The sequence below is a fragment of the Pholis gunnellus genome (genome assembly GCF_910591455.1).
Source record: "Pholis gunnellus genome assembly, chromosome: 22".
Taxonomy (NCBI): domain Eukaryota; kingdom Metazoa; phylum Chordata; class Actinopteri; order Perciformes; family Pholidae; genus Pholis; species Pholis gunnellus.
In genome coordinates this window covers 4,808,894-4,823,494 of record NC_136549.1, presented here as the reverse complement: position 1 = coordinate 4,823,494, position 14,601 = coordinate 4,808,894, and the positions used below count along the sequence as shown (strand labels likewise).

Sequence of the window (14,601 nt, the reverse complement as noted above, 5' to 3'; positions counted from 1 at the left end):
GCGGGGCCTATCACGCCGTCCCTCGTGCTGCACTGGGACTCTCTGACCACGTCATGGTCCATCTGATTCCTGCTTACAGGCAGAAACTCAAGCTCTGTAAACCTGTGGTGAGGACATTCAAGAAGTGGACCAGTGAGGCTCAAGAGGATCTTCGGGCGTGCTTGGACTGTACGGACTGGGAAGTCTTCAGGACTGCTACCAACAGTCTGGATGAATACACAGAGGCTGTGACTTCATATATCAGCTTCTGTGAGGACAACTGTGTCAACAAGCACCAGGGTGAGTTACAACAACGACAAACCCTGGTTTACAGCAGAACTCAGACAGCTAAGGCTGCAAAAGGATCAGGCATTTAGGAGTGGGGACAAGGACTTGTACAAAGAGGCAAAATACAGTTTTAGCAAGGCGGTGAGAGACGCTAAACGACTGTACTCTGAGAAACTGCAACACCAGCTCTCAGCAAGTGACTCTGCTTCTGTCTGGAGAGGCCTCAGGCAGATCACCAATTACAAGCCTAAAAACCCCCACTCCATGAATGACCTTCCCCTGGCAGACGAGCTGAACGAGTTCTACTGCAGATTCGAAAGACAATGGGACAGTCCTGACTCCATCCCCCACAGCCACCGCCCCATCAACCAGCCCCAGACCACCAGCCCCCCTCCCCCAGCTCAGCAGGGGCTCATGGCTCTGTACCACCACATTTCACTTACATTCACTTGTCTTACAGTCCTGTATCTGTTTTGTTGCGCACTTTATTTTATAATATATTTTATTGTAAACCTCAAAAAATTGCACTGTGTTGACTGTTGTTGATTGTTTAATTGTTTAACAGAAATGTGCGTAAATATATTTTTACATTTATATAACTGCATGTACAATATTTTAACACTTGAATAAACAATAATCAAATGCAGTGACAGTTATTTACCAATATGTTCGGGAGTAGTTACATTTACACAGTCTTACATTTACAACCGGCCCTTCGAGGGCGACCATGATGCTGATGTGGCCCAGAGTGAAAATAAGTTTGACACCCCTGTTCTAGACCATAAGGAGTTGTCTGTAATTATCAAATAATTGGCCACTAGTTGGCAAAATTGTTTTGAAGTTTTTTGTTCTTCTATGCTTTTTAAAAACATGTGACTACCACATGTGCACCGTGGCTAACAGGCTAGGCTAACGGCGACTGCGTGCCTTCAGTCAACACACACAAAGCACCGTAGTCTTAACTCAATAGCATGCCAAATCCACATATTCTTTATCTCACTAGACCGGGCCTTGGCTTTTCAGCAATGCACCGGTTATTTTTTATACTCTCCTCTTTTATTTAACTATCTAAAGTAAGCACCGGAGCAGGCCTTTAGCCTCCAAGTTAGCGCTAGTGGGCAAAATGAGAAATGGCTCTGATTGACTGAACCTTTCACCCAATCAATCTGCTGTTGCTGGGGTGGAAACGGACAACAGGACGAATCCGATTTGACTCTTCTGATACATCAAGTTTGATTGGCTCGTTGTGTTACGGCTTTGGTATAAATACCGCCTGTGAGCTTTTTACTCTGTCTTCGACATCTTGTCTGAGGTAAGTCAATGACTCATGTATTTAGCTAGCTAGCTAGCTTCTTCTTTCTCTGTGTGTGTGTGTGTGTGTGTGTAAAGTCGGAACACTGTGCTAATGTGCTCCTAGCTTCTCCGCTAGGAAGACCTAAAATGGCTGACATTTCAGATCGTTCCATGTGATATTACTCTGAGACAGATTTTAGTGCATGGTTGATGTGCTGCATACGAGAGGACATTTCTGTTAGCATTAGCTTCATAGCTGGGTTAGCTGCTGTGTCATGTAATGGTGGAAGAAGAAAATTATATTGGATGACTCATATCATTGGTTGAAATTTGGTTGGTTCAATATTACTCAAGTACAGGTCATAATTTTTAGTTTTTAAAGAAAAGATGCTTGGATTTTGACTGAAAAATATGAAGAAATTTACTTTTTTTGTCATATTTTTAAATAACTGCAATATTACTGGGGGATGTGATCTTAAAAGGGTTTAATCTCTACTTTAATGCACATACAGTACTGTGGTCTAACAAAGGGAGGTGTGTGGAAAACTTAGAATATTGCTTTTAGCTCTTTGTTAGATAAGACAAAATGGCTGTGTTGTTAAAAGGAGGCAGGAGTTTAGTTCAAAATCACTGTAACATTTCTTAATCAGTCTGCCTCAGTAGCGTTCTTCCTTTCAGCAACTATCTTAAAATGAGGTTCATGTTAACAAATATTAGGTCTTTCCATCCCAAATACAGAAATGCAATTTTCAAAGGTATGTACAGTGGGTACGGAAAGTATTCAGACCCCTTTAAATTGTTCACTCTTTGTTTCATTGCAGCCATTTGCTAAAATCAAAAAAAGTTCATTTTATTTCTCATTAATGTACACTCAGCACCCAATCTTGACAGAAAAAAACAGAAATGTAGAAATTTTTGCAAATTTATTAAAAAAGAAAAACTGAAATATCACATGGTCATAAGTAGTCAGACCCTTTGCTCAGTATTGAGTAGAAGCACCCTTTTGAGCTAGTACAGCCATGAGTCTTCTTGGGAATGATGCAACAAGTTTTTCACACCTGGATTTGGGGATCCTCTGCCATTCTTCCTTGCAGATCCTCTCCAGTTCCATCAGGTTGGATGGTGAACAGCCATTTTCAGGTCTCTCCAGAGATGCTCAATTGGGTTTAGGTCAGGGCTCTGGCTGGGCCAGTCAAGAATGGTCACAGAGTTGTTCCGAAGCCACTCCTTTGTTATTTTAGCTGTGTGCTTAGGGTCATTGTCTTGTTGGAAGGTGAACCTTCGGCCCAGTCTGAGGTCCAGAGCACTCTGGAAGAGGTTTTCTTCCAGGATATCCCTGTACTTGGCCGCATTCATCTTTCCTTCAATTGCAACCAGTCTTCCTGTCCCTGCAGCTGAAAAACACCCCCATAGCATGATGCTGCCACCACCATGTTTCACTGTTGGGATTGTATTGGGCAGGTGATGAGCAGTGCCTGGTTTTCTCCACACATACCGCTTAGAATTAACATCAAAAAGTTCAATCTTGGTCTCAGCAGACCAGAGAATCTTATTTCTCATAGTCTGGGAGTCCTTCATGTGTTTTTTGGCAAACTCTATGCGGGCTTTCATACGCCTTGCACTGAGGAGAGGCTTCCGTCGGGCCACTCTGCCATAAAGCCCCGACTGGTGGAGGGCTGCAGTGATAGTTGACTTTGTGGAACTTTCTCCCTACTGCATCTCTGGAGCTCAGCCACAGTGATCTTTGGGTTCTTCTTTACCTCTCTCACCAAGGCTCTTCTCCCACGATTGCTCAGTTTGGCTGGACGGCCAGGTCTAGGAAGAGTTCTGGTCGTCCCAAACTTCTTCCATTTAAGGATTATGGAGGCCACTGTGCTCTAAGGAACCTTGAGTGCTGCAGAAATTCTTTTGTAACCTTGGCCAGATCTGTGCCTTGCCACAATTCTATCTCTGAGCTCCTTGGGCAGTTCCTTCGACCTCATGATTCTCATTTGCTCTGACATGCACTGTGAGCTGTAAGGTCTTATATAGACAGGTGTGTGCCTTTCCTAATCAAGTCCAATCAGTTTAATTAAACACAGCTGGACTCCAATGAAGGAGTAGAACCATCTCAAGGAGGATCAGAAGAAATGGACAGCATGTGAGTTAAATATGAGTGTCACAGCAAAGGGTCTGAATACATATGACCATGTGATATTTCAGTTTTTCTTTTTTAATAAATTTGCAAAACTTTCTACATTTCTGTTTTTTTCTGTCAAGATGGAGTGCTGAGTGTACATTAATGAGAAATAAAATGAACTTTTTTGATTTTAGCAAATAGCTGCAATGAAACTGAGTGAAAAATTTAAAGGGGTCTGAATACTTTCCGTACCCACTGTATCTCAAACAAAGGTGTATATCTCCAATACAGAAATGACGGGAGCCATTTCTGGACTGTCCATCACAAACACAAGATTCAATCCAAGAGTATGAATCTAAAATGCAGAAAAGAGAGAAGCGCTATCTCAATCCAACCTTAACGATACTACCAGTAACATCGGTGTGTATGTATATTGCGACGTCTACGGGCAGTAGAAGCCACACTGTCAAAATTTCTTGCGAAATTTTCTAGTTTAACTTCATATCTTCATTTTATTTGTTTTAATTTAGGGAGTTTCAATCTTCCATACTTCACAAGAATTACACCCTTTAAAGGGGGCGAAGAGTGTACACATGTAGTACACATCACTTTTGAGAACGAATGAAATGATATTTTAAAATATTTAAAAAACGTACATGATGAAGAGATTCTGATAAAATGAACCATGTAACCTATTTTAATCACTAAAAAAATATAACTATAAAAAAAATATATATATATATATATATATATATATATATATATATATATATATATATATATATATATATACACAAAGTACTTCAAGGTACTAAAAGTATGACCACAATTTCACCTATTTCTCACCAGGAGAAGGCGCGCAATATTCACTGTTATCGATCCCAGCCGCGATCTACGGCACTTTTCAGACAAAGGGAATGTCCACGTGGACCAGCAGAACAAACTACATCGAACTATAGCTTCAGAATATTTCTACTTTTCACTGTTAAAAAGTTAAGCATAAATATTGAAACGCTTCGTACCTTTTAGATGTTTTTCTGGAAGAAAATCGGCCCGAAAAAAATTGAATCCATTTCCTGCATTTGCAGCTGCTCTCTCGCCTTCCTGCTTCAAAACAACTGAGTTTCTACGACCTACTATGACGAATGAATAATAATTTCAGTTTTGACCAATGGGTTTGACCCATGGGGGCGGATCACAGTTTTCGATTATTTTATTGGCTTAAAATTCAGTCAAACAACTCAAAGAACGAATGACTACAATGCCCAGAGTCTTCCGGGTTCAAATCTGTGGGAATTGCGCAAATCGGCCAATCACAGGCTGAAACTGAAATTCTGACGAAAATTAGGTTTTTATATAGCACAGGCTCTCAAAATGATGCCAAACTGCTGTATTAGATATATTGAACACTATTAGTGATAAAAGAAGTGAAATAAATAGTTATATAGTATTTAAAAGTACAATAAAACTGCTTCCAAAATCAGAATTGACGTTGGCTGACCTCAGCTGACCTGTACACCGGCATTGATTTCTCAGGCATACTTCACTCTATCAAAGCCAATTTGTTTTTTTAAAAGGACTGCTGACATGTTGTGATATGATTTGAGAGAGTTTAAGCCTTGGTCTGCATCATTTCAAATCAATAAAAGTGATTTTTCTTTCAGGCGAACCTGACATTTTTTTATTTGAGCTGTGTGTTATATTCATTCAGCATTAATTAGTAACATATACACTGATATGTACATATATAAAAAAACTATCACAAGTGTTAGTGTTATAATTCCATTGAAATTATTCAAATAGACCTTGTAGTTAGCGAGATAAGCCCCTTTCAGTACAGGTATGACATTTTCGAGCAGAGGTCTCAAAATAGGCTTAGGGTTTAAGTGGTTTTAAACTTTTAGCTATTTAGATGGACGTGACAGTCAGAGTACAAAGGTTAAAAAAAAAAGCTTGAGGACACTATAATCACTTTATGTTCTTTTTTTTGTTGTATTTGTTTCAATTTAGGTATATTAAAGCTTCAACAGAGAAGCCCCTACTCATTGCTTTTTCTGTGCTCTTTTGGCACATGGGAGTGGTTCAGAAGAGAAGCTGTGACAGGGATTCATGGTCCAGTGCCGTTTGCTGTCATACCCTTAAAAGCCAAGCACAGAGAACACCGTTTATTGTAAACCTGTGAGATAAAGTGACAGATCACACTGCAATGAACAGAATCTCCAAATGAATCTCTGCTGAGGTAAGACACAGGAAATGCTTAAACAAAGTAGATATGAAGTTTATTTGATCATGTATCAGTAACCATTCTAATGTACTGTACATGTGTGACATTTTATTTTACTTCTACTACCTTTGTTTTATGCTACTTAATACTTCTGCTCCACTACATTTCAGAGGGAAATTGTGCTTTGTACATTACATTACATTTACTCGACTGTAGTTATTGTATACTTTCTTGATTTAAGATTTACATAAAGTTAAAGACATATGACCAGTTTATAAAATCATGCATTTAAAATGTGATGGAAATAAAAGTGTTGTGTGGCTTGATCCGTGATCGGTTCGGCTCACACCTCACGGTTCGGCACACTTCTGAACCGCAGATCAATTGAGTCTTTTTTTTTGTACAGTGTAATCATCATAGTGTGTAAAGTTTTACTGCTGCTGTTCCTTTTCAAGTAACAAGTCCCCAAATATCAATGCAGTGTACAGATGTAAAGCAGTAGTGTGTTCACGTGAACGGAGCCTGTTAGAAGTATTTAACGGTGAAAGTCATGGCGAGCGGAGGAACTTGAGAAAGGCGTAATTTAAGTCGCAAATTTGGGAGCATTTTGTCTTCCCATGGATAAGGGTGGTGGACAAACCCGTTACGGTATGCATTGTTTAAAGAGAGACATATGATATATGAAGCGCCACCACCCCGGTCTGTCAGCGATGGGGGACACTCAGGTGTGGAAAACAAAAGGATTTCAAAATCTGTTTAAAGTAATTGAGCCACGCTACGAAATCCCCTCACACGCCCACTTCAGTAAGAAGATCGTTCCTCTATGAAGAGGAAAAGACTGACCGCTCACTTCATCACGGTGGAGTGGAGATTCATAGTCCGGTGAGAGTCACACAGACAGGTGCTGTAGACACGCCCCCTCTGTGAGAGTCACACAGACACACACCTGGTGCAGGTGCTGACAGAAGCAGTAGAGTGGAAGCTAGACAGGCCCAATAGTAATATCCCATATCCCGTATCAACATATCTCATGTTGCACTTAAACTTAACAGAATTGAGTAGTCTTGAATGTTTTTTTATAATTTATTTATTTAATTTTTTTTCAAAATGGACTTCTTCAATATATTTGTTTTCATGTAAGACTATAGCCCAAAGTTATTTGCTTTGTGTTCTTGAAGTTCTTTAATTAATAAATGGAAAGCAAAGTTATATTTGTCACCTCCCCTTTTCTTTGCTGATCCGAAAAATGATCCGAACCGTGAACCGAACCGTGAGGTTTGTGATCCGTTGCACCCAAGGGCGCACTTTATTTATAGCCTAAGTGGTGCAGAATAGATTTATTTTAAATTTTTTAATTTGTGTTGTCTTTTTTGGCTGCACAACTGAGAAAAGTTTTTTATATATATTTTGGATATAGAATATACTGTTACTGTATATTGGTATTTTAGCAGAACGTTTTTATTCATTTATTTATTATTATTATTTATTTGGTGCAGAATACTGTTTTGTATTTAAACTAAGGTTTTATTACCGTTATGTTTAAATCAGTTCCAAGTTACACAAATGTTAATATATTTTAATAAAGTTTGCCTGTTCAACATAATATCAATTAATTATTTTTATATGGCGGGGGGGGGGGGGGGGGGGGGGGGCTGGCAGTGTCCCTACCAATGCTGAGACCAAACCTACGCCCTTGGTTGCACCCCTACCCAACAGCAAGATACATTTGAGCATGTATGTTAACACAAAGGATGAAGGTGTACTGAGTTCAGAGCATAAGTACAAGTGCTTAGGCATTTACACAATATACTAAGTAGAAATATATACTAAGTAGACATTTACCATTACAGTACCCACAGATGAGGACTGATCACCAATCATGAAGGCCATCGCTTGTTTAAGAAGGGCGTTCGGCACCCTCCTCCTCTTTCTGGCTGTCTTTGTCTTAATATTTGTGCTACGACACATGGACAATCTGGAGGTGAGAACTTTTAAGTTTTAGTGGGATCAGTTTGAAGGGTGGACCCTGTTTGAAATGTTTGATATTTGTCTGTTTCTGGATAATTTCAAATCCAATGGAGCCTGGCTACAGTAATGGTCTATGTTGCAAGATAATGCAGTTAAATGGTGTTATCACTCTCAATCCTGCATCTCTTCCAGTTAAAGGATAAAGCTGAGAGTATTCTATACTTTAGATAACCTACTGGCTTCCCATTCGTTCTTACTGAAGACCTAAATCTTAAGAAATGGGTCGCAAATATATAGTTTATAAAAAGCCATGAGATGCCCCAAAACAGCTGGGCACTAAAGGGAGGACTTTGAGGTTTAATGGCTTGAATTCTCTCATCAGTGGAGTTTGTGAAACGACTAATAGTCCCTTTTCTACCGTTAGTGTGGTTCAATCCATTGTAAATGCATTAAAAAAAGGTCTTTCAGCTATGAAAGTCTTCCACTGTCTTGTTAAACCATTGGGCATGAAACATCCTCTGTAGTGCTTCTTGGCCAAAGACACAACATATCCCAAAATATGAATTTCATTTAAAAAGACCTTGAAAACCTTGAACATTTGAATTCCATGGGTCAATGTTGACAACAGAGTAAGGGCCATGGCGGAAGTTGAGAAGGGTGGAAAACATACATTTAAATCACTTACCAACTCTCCAAAGTCATTCTGAGTTTTGGGGAGGCATAAATCTTCCCCCTTTGCACTTTTGCTGCATTTAGTTAATTATTTGTTGCATCTTTGACACCATCTGTCTCTCTTAACCCTCTGCCAGCTTCTGCCTAAAGTAAAATCCACCTTCATCATGCCGAGAGTCTCCACTCACACTAACATGAATCGCAGCTTCTGCACCTTCCAGTCACTGTCCCCTGAGGACGCTCTGGAGGAAAGTCTCATACTCGAATCAACTGCTTGGCCTGAAACTCCACTTTTGCCAGCTCCTATTTCCCTGGAGCAGACCAGTCATCCAGCTCACAGCAACTTCACCATTCTCCCAGGGAGGAAAGGGGGACAGTGGCATGTAGGGGATCAGCTGGAGGTCATGGTACAAACCTCTGACTTCCAGGGTCGTCCCAAGAAGCATGGGGGGGACTTCCTACTCGCCCGGCTGCACAACCGGAAGCTAGAAGCAGGTGTGGCTGGGCAAGTGGTGGATCATCTGAATGGGAGCTACTCTGCTGTATTCTCTTTACTCTGGGAAGGAGACGCACAGGTTGAGGTACTGAGATCTTTAAAACATTTTTTTTACCAATTGTCTGTGAAGCCTTTAGTTAGTTCAGAGGAGGGTTTAAGTGAATAGACAATTCTCCAGAGATTATTGTCTGAGATTAATCTGGTTCACGATTTGAAGACGTGAACCTTTATAAGTGTGGCACTTCAAGTAGTATTACTGATATGACTGAACATGATTGGACTTGGTGAAAACTCTTGTTCTCTGTCCAATCAGGTGACTCTGGTTCACCCTGGTGAGGCCATCTCAGTGCTGAACAGGCTGAACGGAGAACAGCCCGACAGGATTTACTTCAAGAGCCTCTTCCGTTCAGGCTCACTCTCTGAAACCACCCTCTGTGATGTCTGCCTAAGGCCAACCAAGCAGCCGCTGTGCAACTACACTGACCTCCATACAGGTGAGCCGTGGTTCTGCTACAAGCCAAAGAAGCTGAGCTGTGATGCCAGGATCAACCACTACATGGGAGGATCCAAAACAAAAATCCTCAATGCTAATGAGGAGAAGCTCTTTCAAAGGTGAGGGAACAGAGAGACTGGTATTTTGTGTGACTTCTAAATATGCAGATCCAGTGTTATCTTTGTATCCCCTTGGTGGAATGTTTCAGACGTTTGTATACATGCAGTTAAGATTGAATATAAAGATGTTTTAAAGGTAATGCAAATCAAACAAACCAGTCTGAATCATACTTGTTGACTTCCATTTGGAACATTAGATAGTATTTGCTGTGTTTGTTTTTAAATTGAATTATTGTAAAGTCATTTTATTTTGGATGTAGTCTTTTCTAAACTTTAAGATGGACACTTATTATTTTGTGTCACTTGGAGGCAGCACAACAAGCTATTAACATAAGATCACCTTGTAAAGTAGATATGGCTAAAATGTGAGCAAACACTGGCCTATTTTATACCAGTTGACATGGAGACACATTAGCATTCATTTGGAGTTGTGTCTAATATTTATTCTCATTTTAGCTGTATTTTGGTCTTCACCGACGTCAGAGGGAAATATCTGCCTTAATCTAAATGTGGCACTTTGTTCAACCTGCTAGTTGCTAACATTGCCTGCCTGCTGTTTACTGGTTGGTAGTGCACAATTGACCCTTCACTTAGCCCCGACCCCCGCTGATACTCCGTCAAAATGTCAGAGCTACCATGGAGCCCACACCGTCACTAACTGCACTCACTGAATACATAATATCTAATCTTTCTAGTCAGAGTTGGCCAAATCTACACTTTGATTGACCAGTCTGCGTTGGATTGGCAGAACTAACCAACGGGTCAATTGGTTAATCAGCTTTCCGGCATGAAGCAGCTTGCCTGCTGCATCAATAAAATATGTTGATGAGAACAGTGAGACTCAACCAAAACAGTTTAGTTTGCCGGCCGTAAAACCAAAAATATGAAGTGAATGATACTAAGATGTTCTGTAGAAGGTAATCATCATCTCTGGGTTCATCACTGTGAGTGGCACCTTGCACATTACAGTTATTGGACCCATTGCTTATATGAAAATGATATAAATTAGTGCTGCTTTAATTCACAAAATTGATTTTTAGGGGTTAAGTTTTTGTGATGTTGAATGAACTTTCAAGCAGTTGTTTCTCTTTTTAGGGCTATATTTTTCTAATTTTAATTTCTTTCAATTATTTCAAATGTTTCACCTCTTGTATTTATGTTGTTAATGTTGTAGTGTAATTAATTAATGAATTACTATGTGTGCTTTTCTTTAGGGGTGTTAACTTGAAAGTCTCCATTAAGGCTTCAGGACCTGCTAGTGTCACCGTGTTGCCACAACAAGAAGGTAAAGCATTTAAAACTAACTCGAGAGAGTGACGTTTTTTATATGGAACCATTTCTTCTTTATTTCAGTGACAGTGTGAACCCCAGGTGACACGGCAATAACATCATTCTTTATTGTTCCCCATCCCTTGACTTTAGCAGGTCCTTTAATTCTGCTGCTGACTCTTGTGTTGGCTTATTTCCACTATGACTTATCTGTCTGTTGTTATTGTCTGACTACTCAGTATTTTGGCCCTTTTTGTATTAACAAAGTTAATCAATGTCAGACATGGTGTGTGTGTGTGTGTGTGTGTGGGGGGGGGGGTTTAATCAAGGACATGATATTGTCAACTTAGATAAGGGGCTGAATGGGGATGCAGTCAATGGACCAATCACTGATTAACCATTCAATGGTTAATAAATACTTTAAAGACAAACTTGTTTTCTCAATGTTTATAAATTAAGTTAATAAATACTTTAAAGACAAACTTGTTTTCTCAATGTTTCTTAATTTCAGTATCATAGGACTCACTCGGTACTATTGAATAGTTTTTTTCCACCACACTGTTAAAAATTAGAGAATTTTCTTTATGGATCTCTGAAAGAAGGACTTCTATTTAGGACATAATGAGGCGGGATGCTCAGCCTTATATGATATTATTGGGGTTACTTGTGCTAATTTACAATGATAATGAACGTAGTACGCTCATTTGTGCACAGGTGACATTCATCATGCCACGCTGGTCATTTACAGTCATCTGAAGTTAAGAGCGTTTGCTGAATCTGACGTGGCTCCATCGTACGAATCCACCGAACGAAACAAAAGTTCAGATAAGAATATGAAAATGTCGTTGCATGAGGTCCACTGAGAGTAATGGTCAGGAACATTTTCTTTTTTAACTTTTTTCTGGCGTTCTCCTGAAGAGAGATTAACCGTATTCAGCCCAAAAGAGTGCTGGGAGCATGGAGCACTAGGCTAAAAGTTCACGAGAGTTGTTCTTCCTGTTAGCAGTGTTTATAGTCTCTCAGGAGTAAGATGTACTTCAGATGTTTATACAATCTCTTTATAGCTTGGTTTTGTTTTTTTCATGGGATAACCCCACCCTTATTCTTTAACTTCCTCTCAGGTCAACCACAGGAGAAGAGCAGCATTGTGACATCTGGACCCTCTGGTTATTACTACCAGGGTGTGTGGCGAGCACTAGGTGGCACCACAGTCCGCGAATTCAATGCGTCTGCCATCAGTCAGTGTCTGAAAGGCAAGGTGGTCCACATGTATGGAGACTCCACCGTCAGGCAGTGGTTTGATTTCCTCAACGCAGCTCTACCAGGTAGCTGATCCACAGGGATTTCTGGCATCAGATGATTTTGTTCCCACTGCTGCTTAACGTGTTCCCCCTGTCATACTTTCAGGTCTTAAGAAGTTTGACCTGCACAGCCCGAAGAAAGCTGGACCTTACATGTCCTTGGACTATGCCAACAACGTGTTGTTGACGTACCGCTTCCACGGCCCTCCAATCCGGATTGTCGTTGTCTCAACTAGCGAGCTTCGTTACATTGCTAATGAGCTAGATGGCTTAATCGGAGGCCCCAACACTGTCGTAGTTTTTGGCATCTGGGCTCACTTCGGCTCTTTCCCCATTGAGATCTACATCAGGAGGCTGCAGAGCATCCGCAGGGCGGTGGTGCGGCTGCTGGACAGGGCTCCAGGCACACTGGTCGTCATCCGGACAGGGAACCCCAAAGATTTAAACCCTTTTGTGTCGCTAACCAACAGCGACTGGTCCTCGCTGCAGTGTAACAAGGTGCTCAGAGCCATCTTCAAAGGACTGAATGTTCATCTGATAGATGCCTGGGAAATGACCCTTGCCCACCATCTGCCACATAACCTCCACCCACCACCTCCCATTATTAAGAATATGGTAAACAATCTATTGTCTTACATGTGTCCTCAAAAAGGCAGCTAGATGTTTGTTTGTTGAGGGAGAGGAGTGGGGGTGCATTTTTTTGTTCAGCAATACTCCAACTAGACTAAATACTTTTTTCTTTTCAACATCAGGCAATGTTGAGTGAACACAAAATAAACGGGACTTGATTGAAAGCGGCTCCAAGCCCACTTGGGTATTAAAAACTGCTGAATGATCACATTTAACACATACAACTTCATGTCCCGTGTCTTGGGATTGTCTCGCAGAATTGCAGGAGACGATTGTTTCCTGATAAAACTAATTTTCGATTCGTCACACTCTGTTTCCATCTGCAGTCTGATATCTGATTTGATTTTTGCTAACCAATCACGAGAGACCAAGGTATCTGCCTGAATCCAACGTAATGTTAAGTCGAAATTGTGTAATTTTGTATTATTGTGAAATTCTCTCCATACAAATATTGTGACACCGCCAGCTTTAGAATTATTATTTGAAAAGTATCTTTCTCCATAAAAACACAGAATGCAAATAAGCAAATAAAAGATTGTGCGTTTGATTTAAAAGTAATTATTCTTGCAACAAGAGGCACAGTTACACAGAGTCACAAAGAGTCTGTAGAAGTGTGCGCTGCAAAGTTCATTTCACACAGAGTTGTAAAGAGAGTGATCAAGGGTGGGGCCCTGCGTACTGGAACATCCTGTTTCAGGCCGTGCAGGCTGTGGCAGTTAAGAAGCGCTTTATTTGTGTAGACACACAGATACTTAAAGCATACAACATGTGAATGTATACTTGTTATCCAACACATACAACTTCATGACCCGTGTCTTGGGATTGTCTCGCAGAATTGCAGGAGACGATCGTTGCCTGATAAACATAATTTTCAGCTCGTCACACTTACATGGAGATACCTGGTAATTTGATTGTAATATATTTAACTTGTTAGTTAATCCATCACTGAAGCCCCAGTCTTTGTAAGTCTATGTGCAGAACACCCTGCACATTCTGTAGTCTGTAGATTATATAGAATTTCAGATTCCATGTTGTTCTTCTGTGAGTGAAAATAAAATCTGCAAATTCCTGTCTGCTTTTGTGTCATATTGTAACAGTACGGGAAGATTACTTCTTCCACTAAGTTTACAAAAAACTCTTGAGTTAGATATATAATGATACAATTAACTATGTGATACTACTGAACATAGTGATTTCTATATTCTTAGAGACACCATGCATATGACATCCTGCCTTAAATCATATCAACATTACTAACATAACTGTGCCATAGAGATTAAAAAAGAAGTATGATTTGAGGCCTTGTTTTGGAAATGTATGCTCTTGGACAGTAGACTAATACTGGTGTGGTGGTCCACTTTTTAAATATCTGACTTTGGCAACTCCCAGTGGTAGTATATAACAAATAAAAATGACTGTCACATATTTTATGGGGATTGACTAACTTTTCAACAAACAATCATCCGTGCACCTGTTGGACGACCTCCTCATGGCAGTCAGCTCCTCCTGTAGCTCTATTCTCTCTTTGCTTGCAGCTTCATCTGCATTGTTACTTGTGTGTAATAAATATTCTGAAGGTCATTCCAAATGAAAATACTTGCTTTTTGACACTTATCTTTTACGACTTTATTTTAAAGTGCAGGGGTGTTAACTTGAAAGTCGACATTTGGGCATCAGGACCTACTAGTGTCACCTTGTTGCCACAAAAAGAAGGTAAAGCATGATATTGAATTTGTATTTATTACTGTTA

General features: G+C 40.2%; 1 protein-coding gene across 1 annotated transcript; it reads left to right on the top strand.

The window, feature by feature from the left end:
• Positions 1 to 7,749: 7,749 nt before the first annotated feature.
• On the top strand, positions 7,750 to 13,102 carry LOC306713632 (NXPE family member 3-like). The gene is made up of 6 exons (XM_079183401.1): positions 7,750 to 7,884; positions 8,681 to 9,124; positions 9,353 to 9,651; positions 10,866 to 10,936; positions 12,042 to 12,245; positions 12,328 to 13,102. Exons 1-6 carry the CDS (start codon positions 7,783 to 7,785, stop codon positions 12,879 to 12,881), a joined length of 1,674 nt encoding a protein of 557 aa, XP_079039527.1. The 5' UTR covers positions 7,750 to 7,782; the 3' UTR covers positions 12,882 to 13,102.
• Positions 13,103 to 14,601: the final 1,499 nt, after the last annotated feature.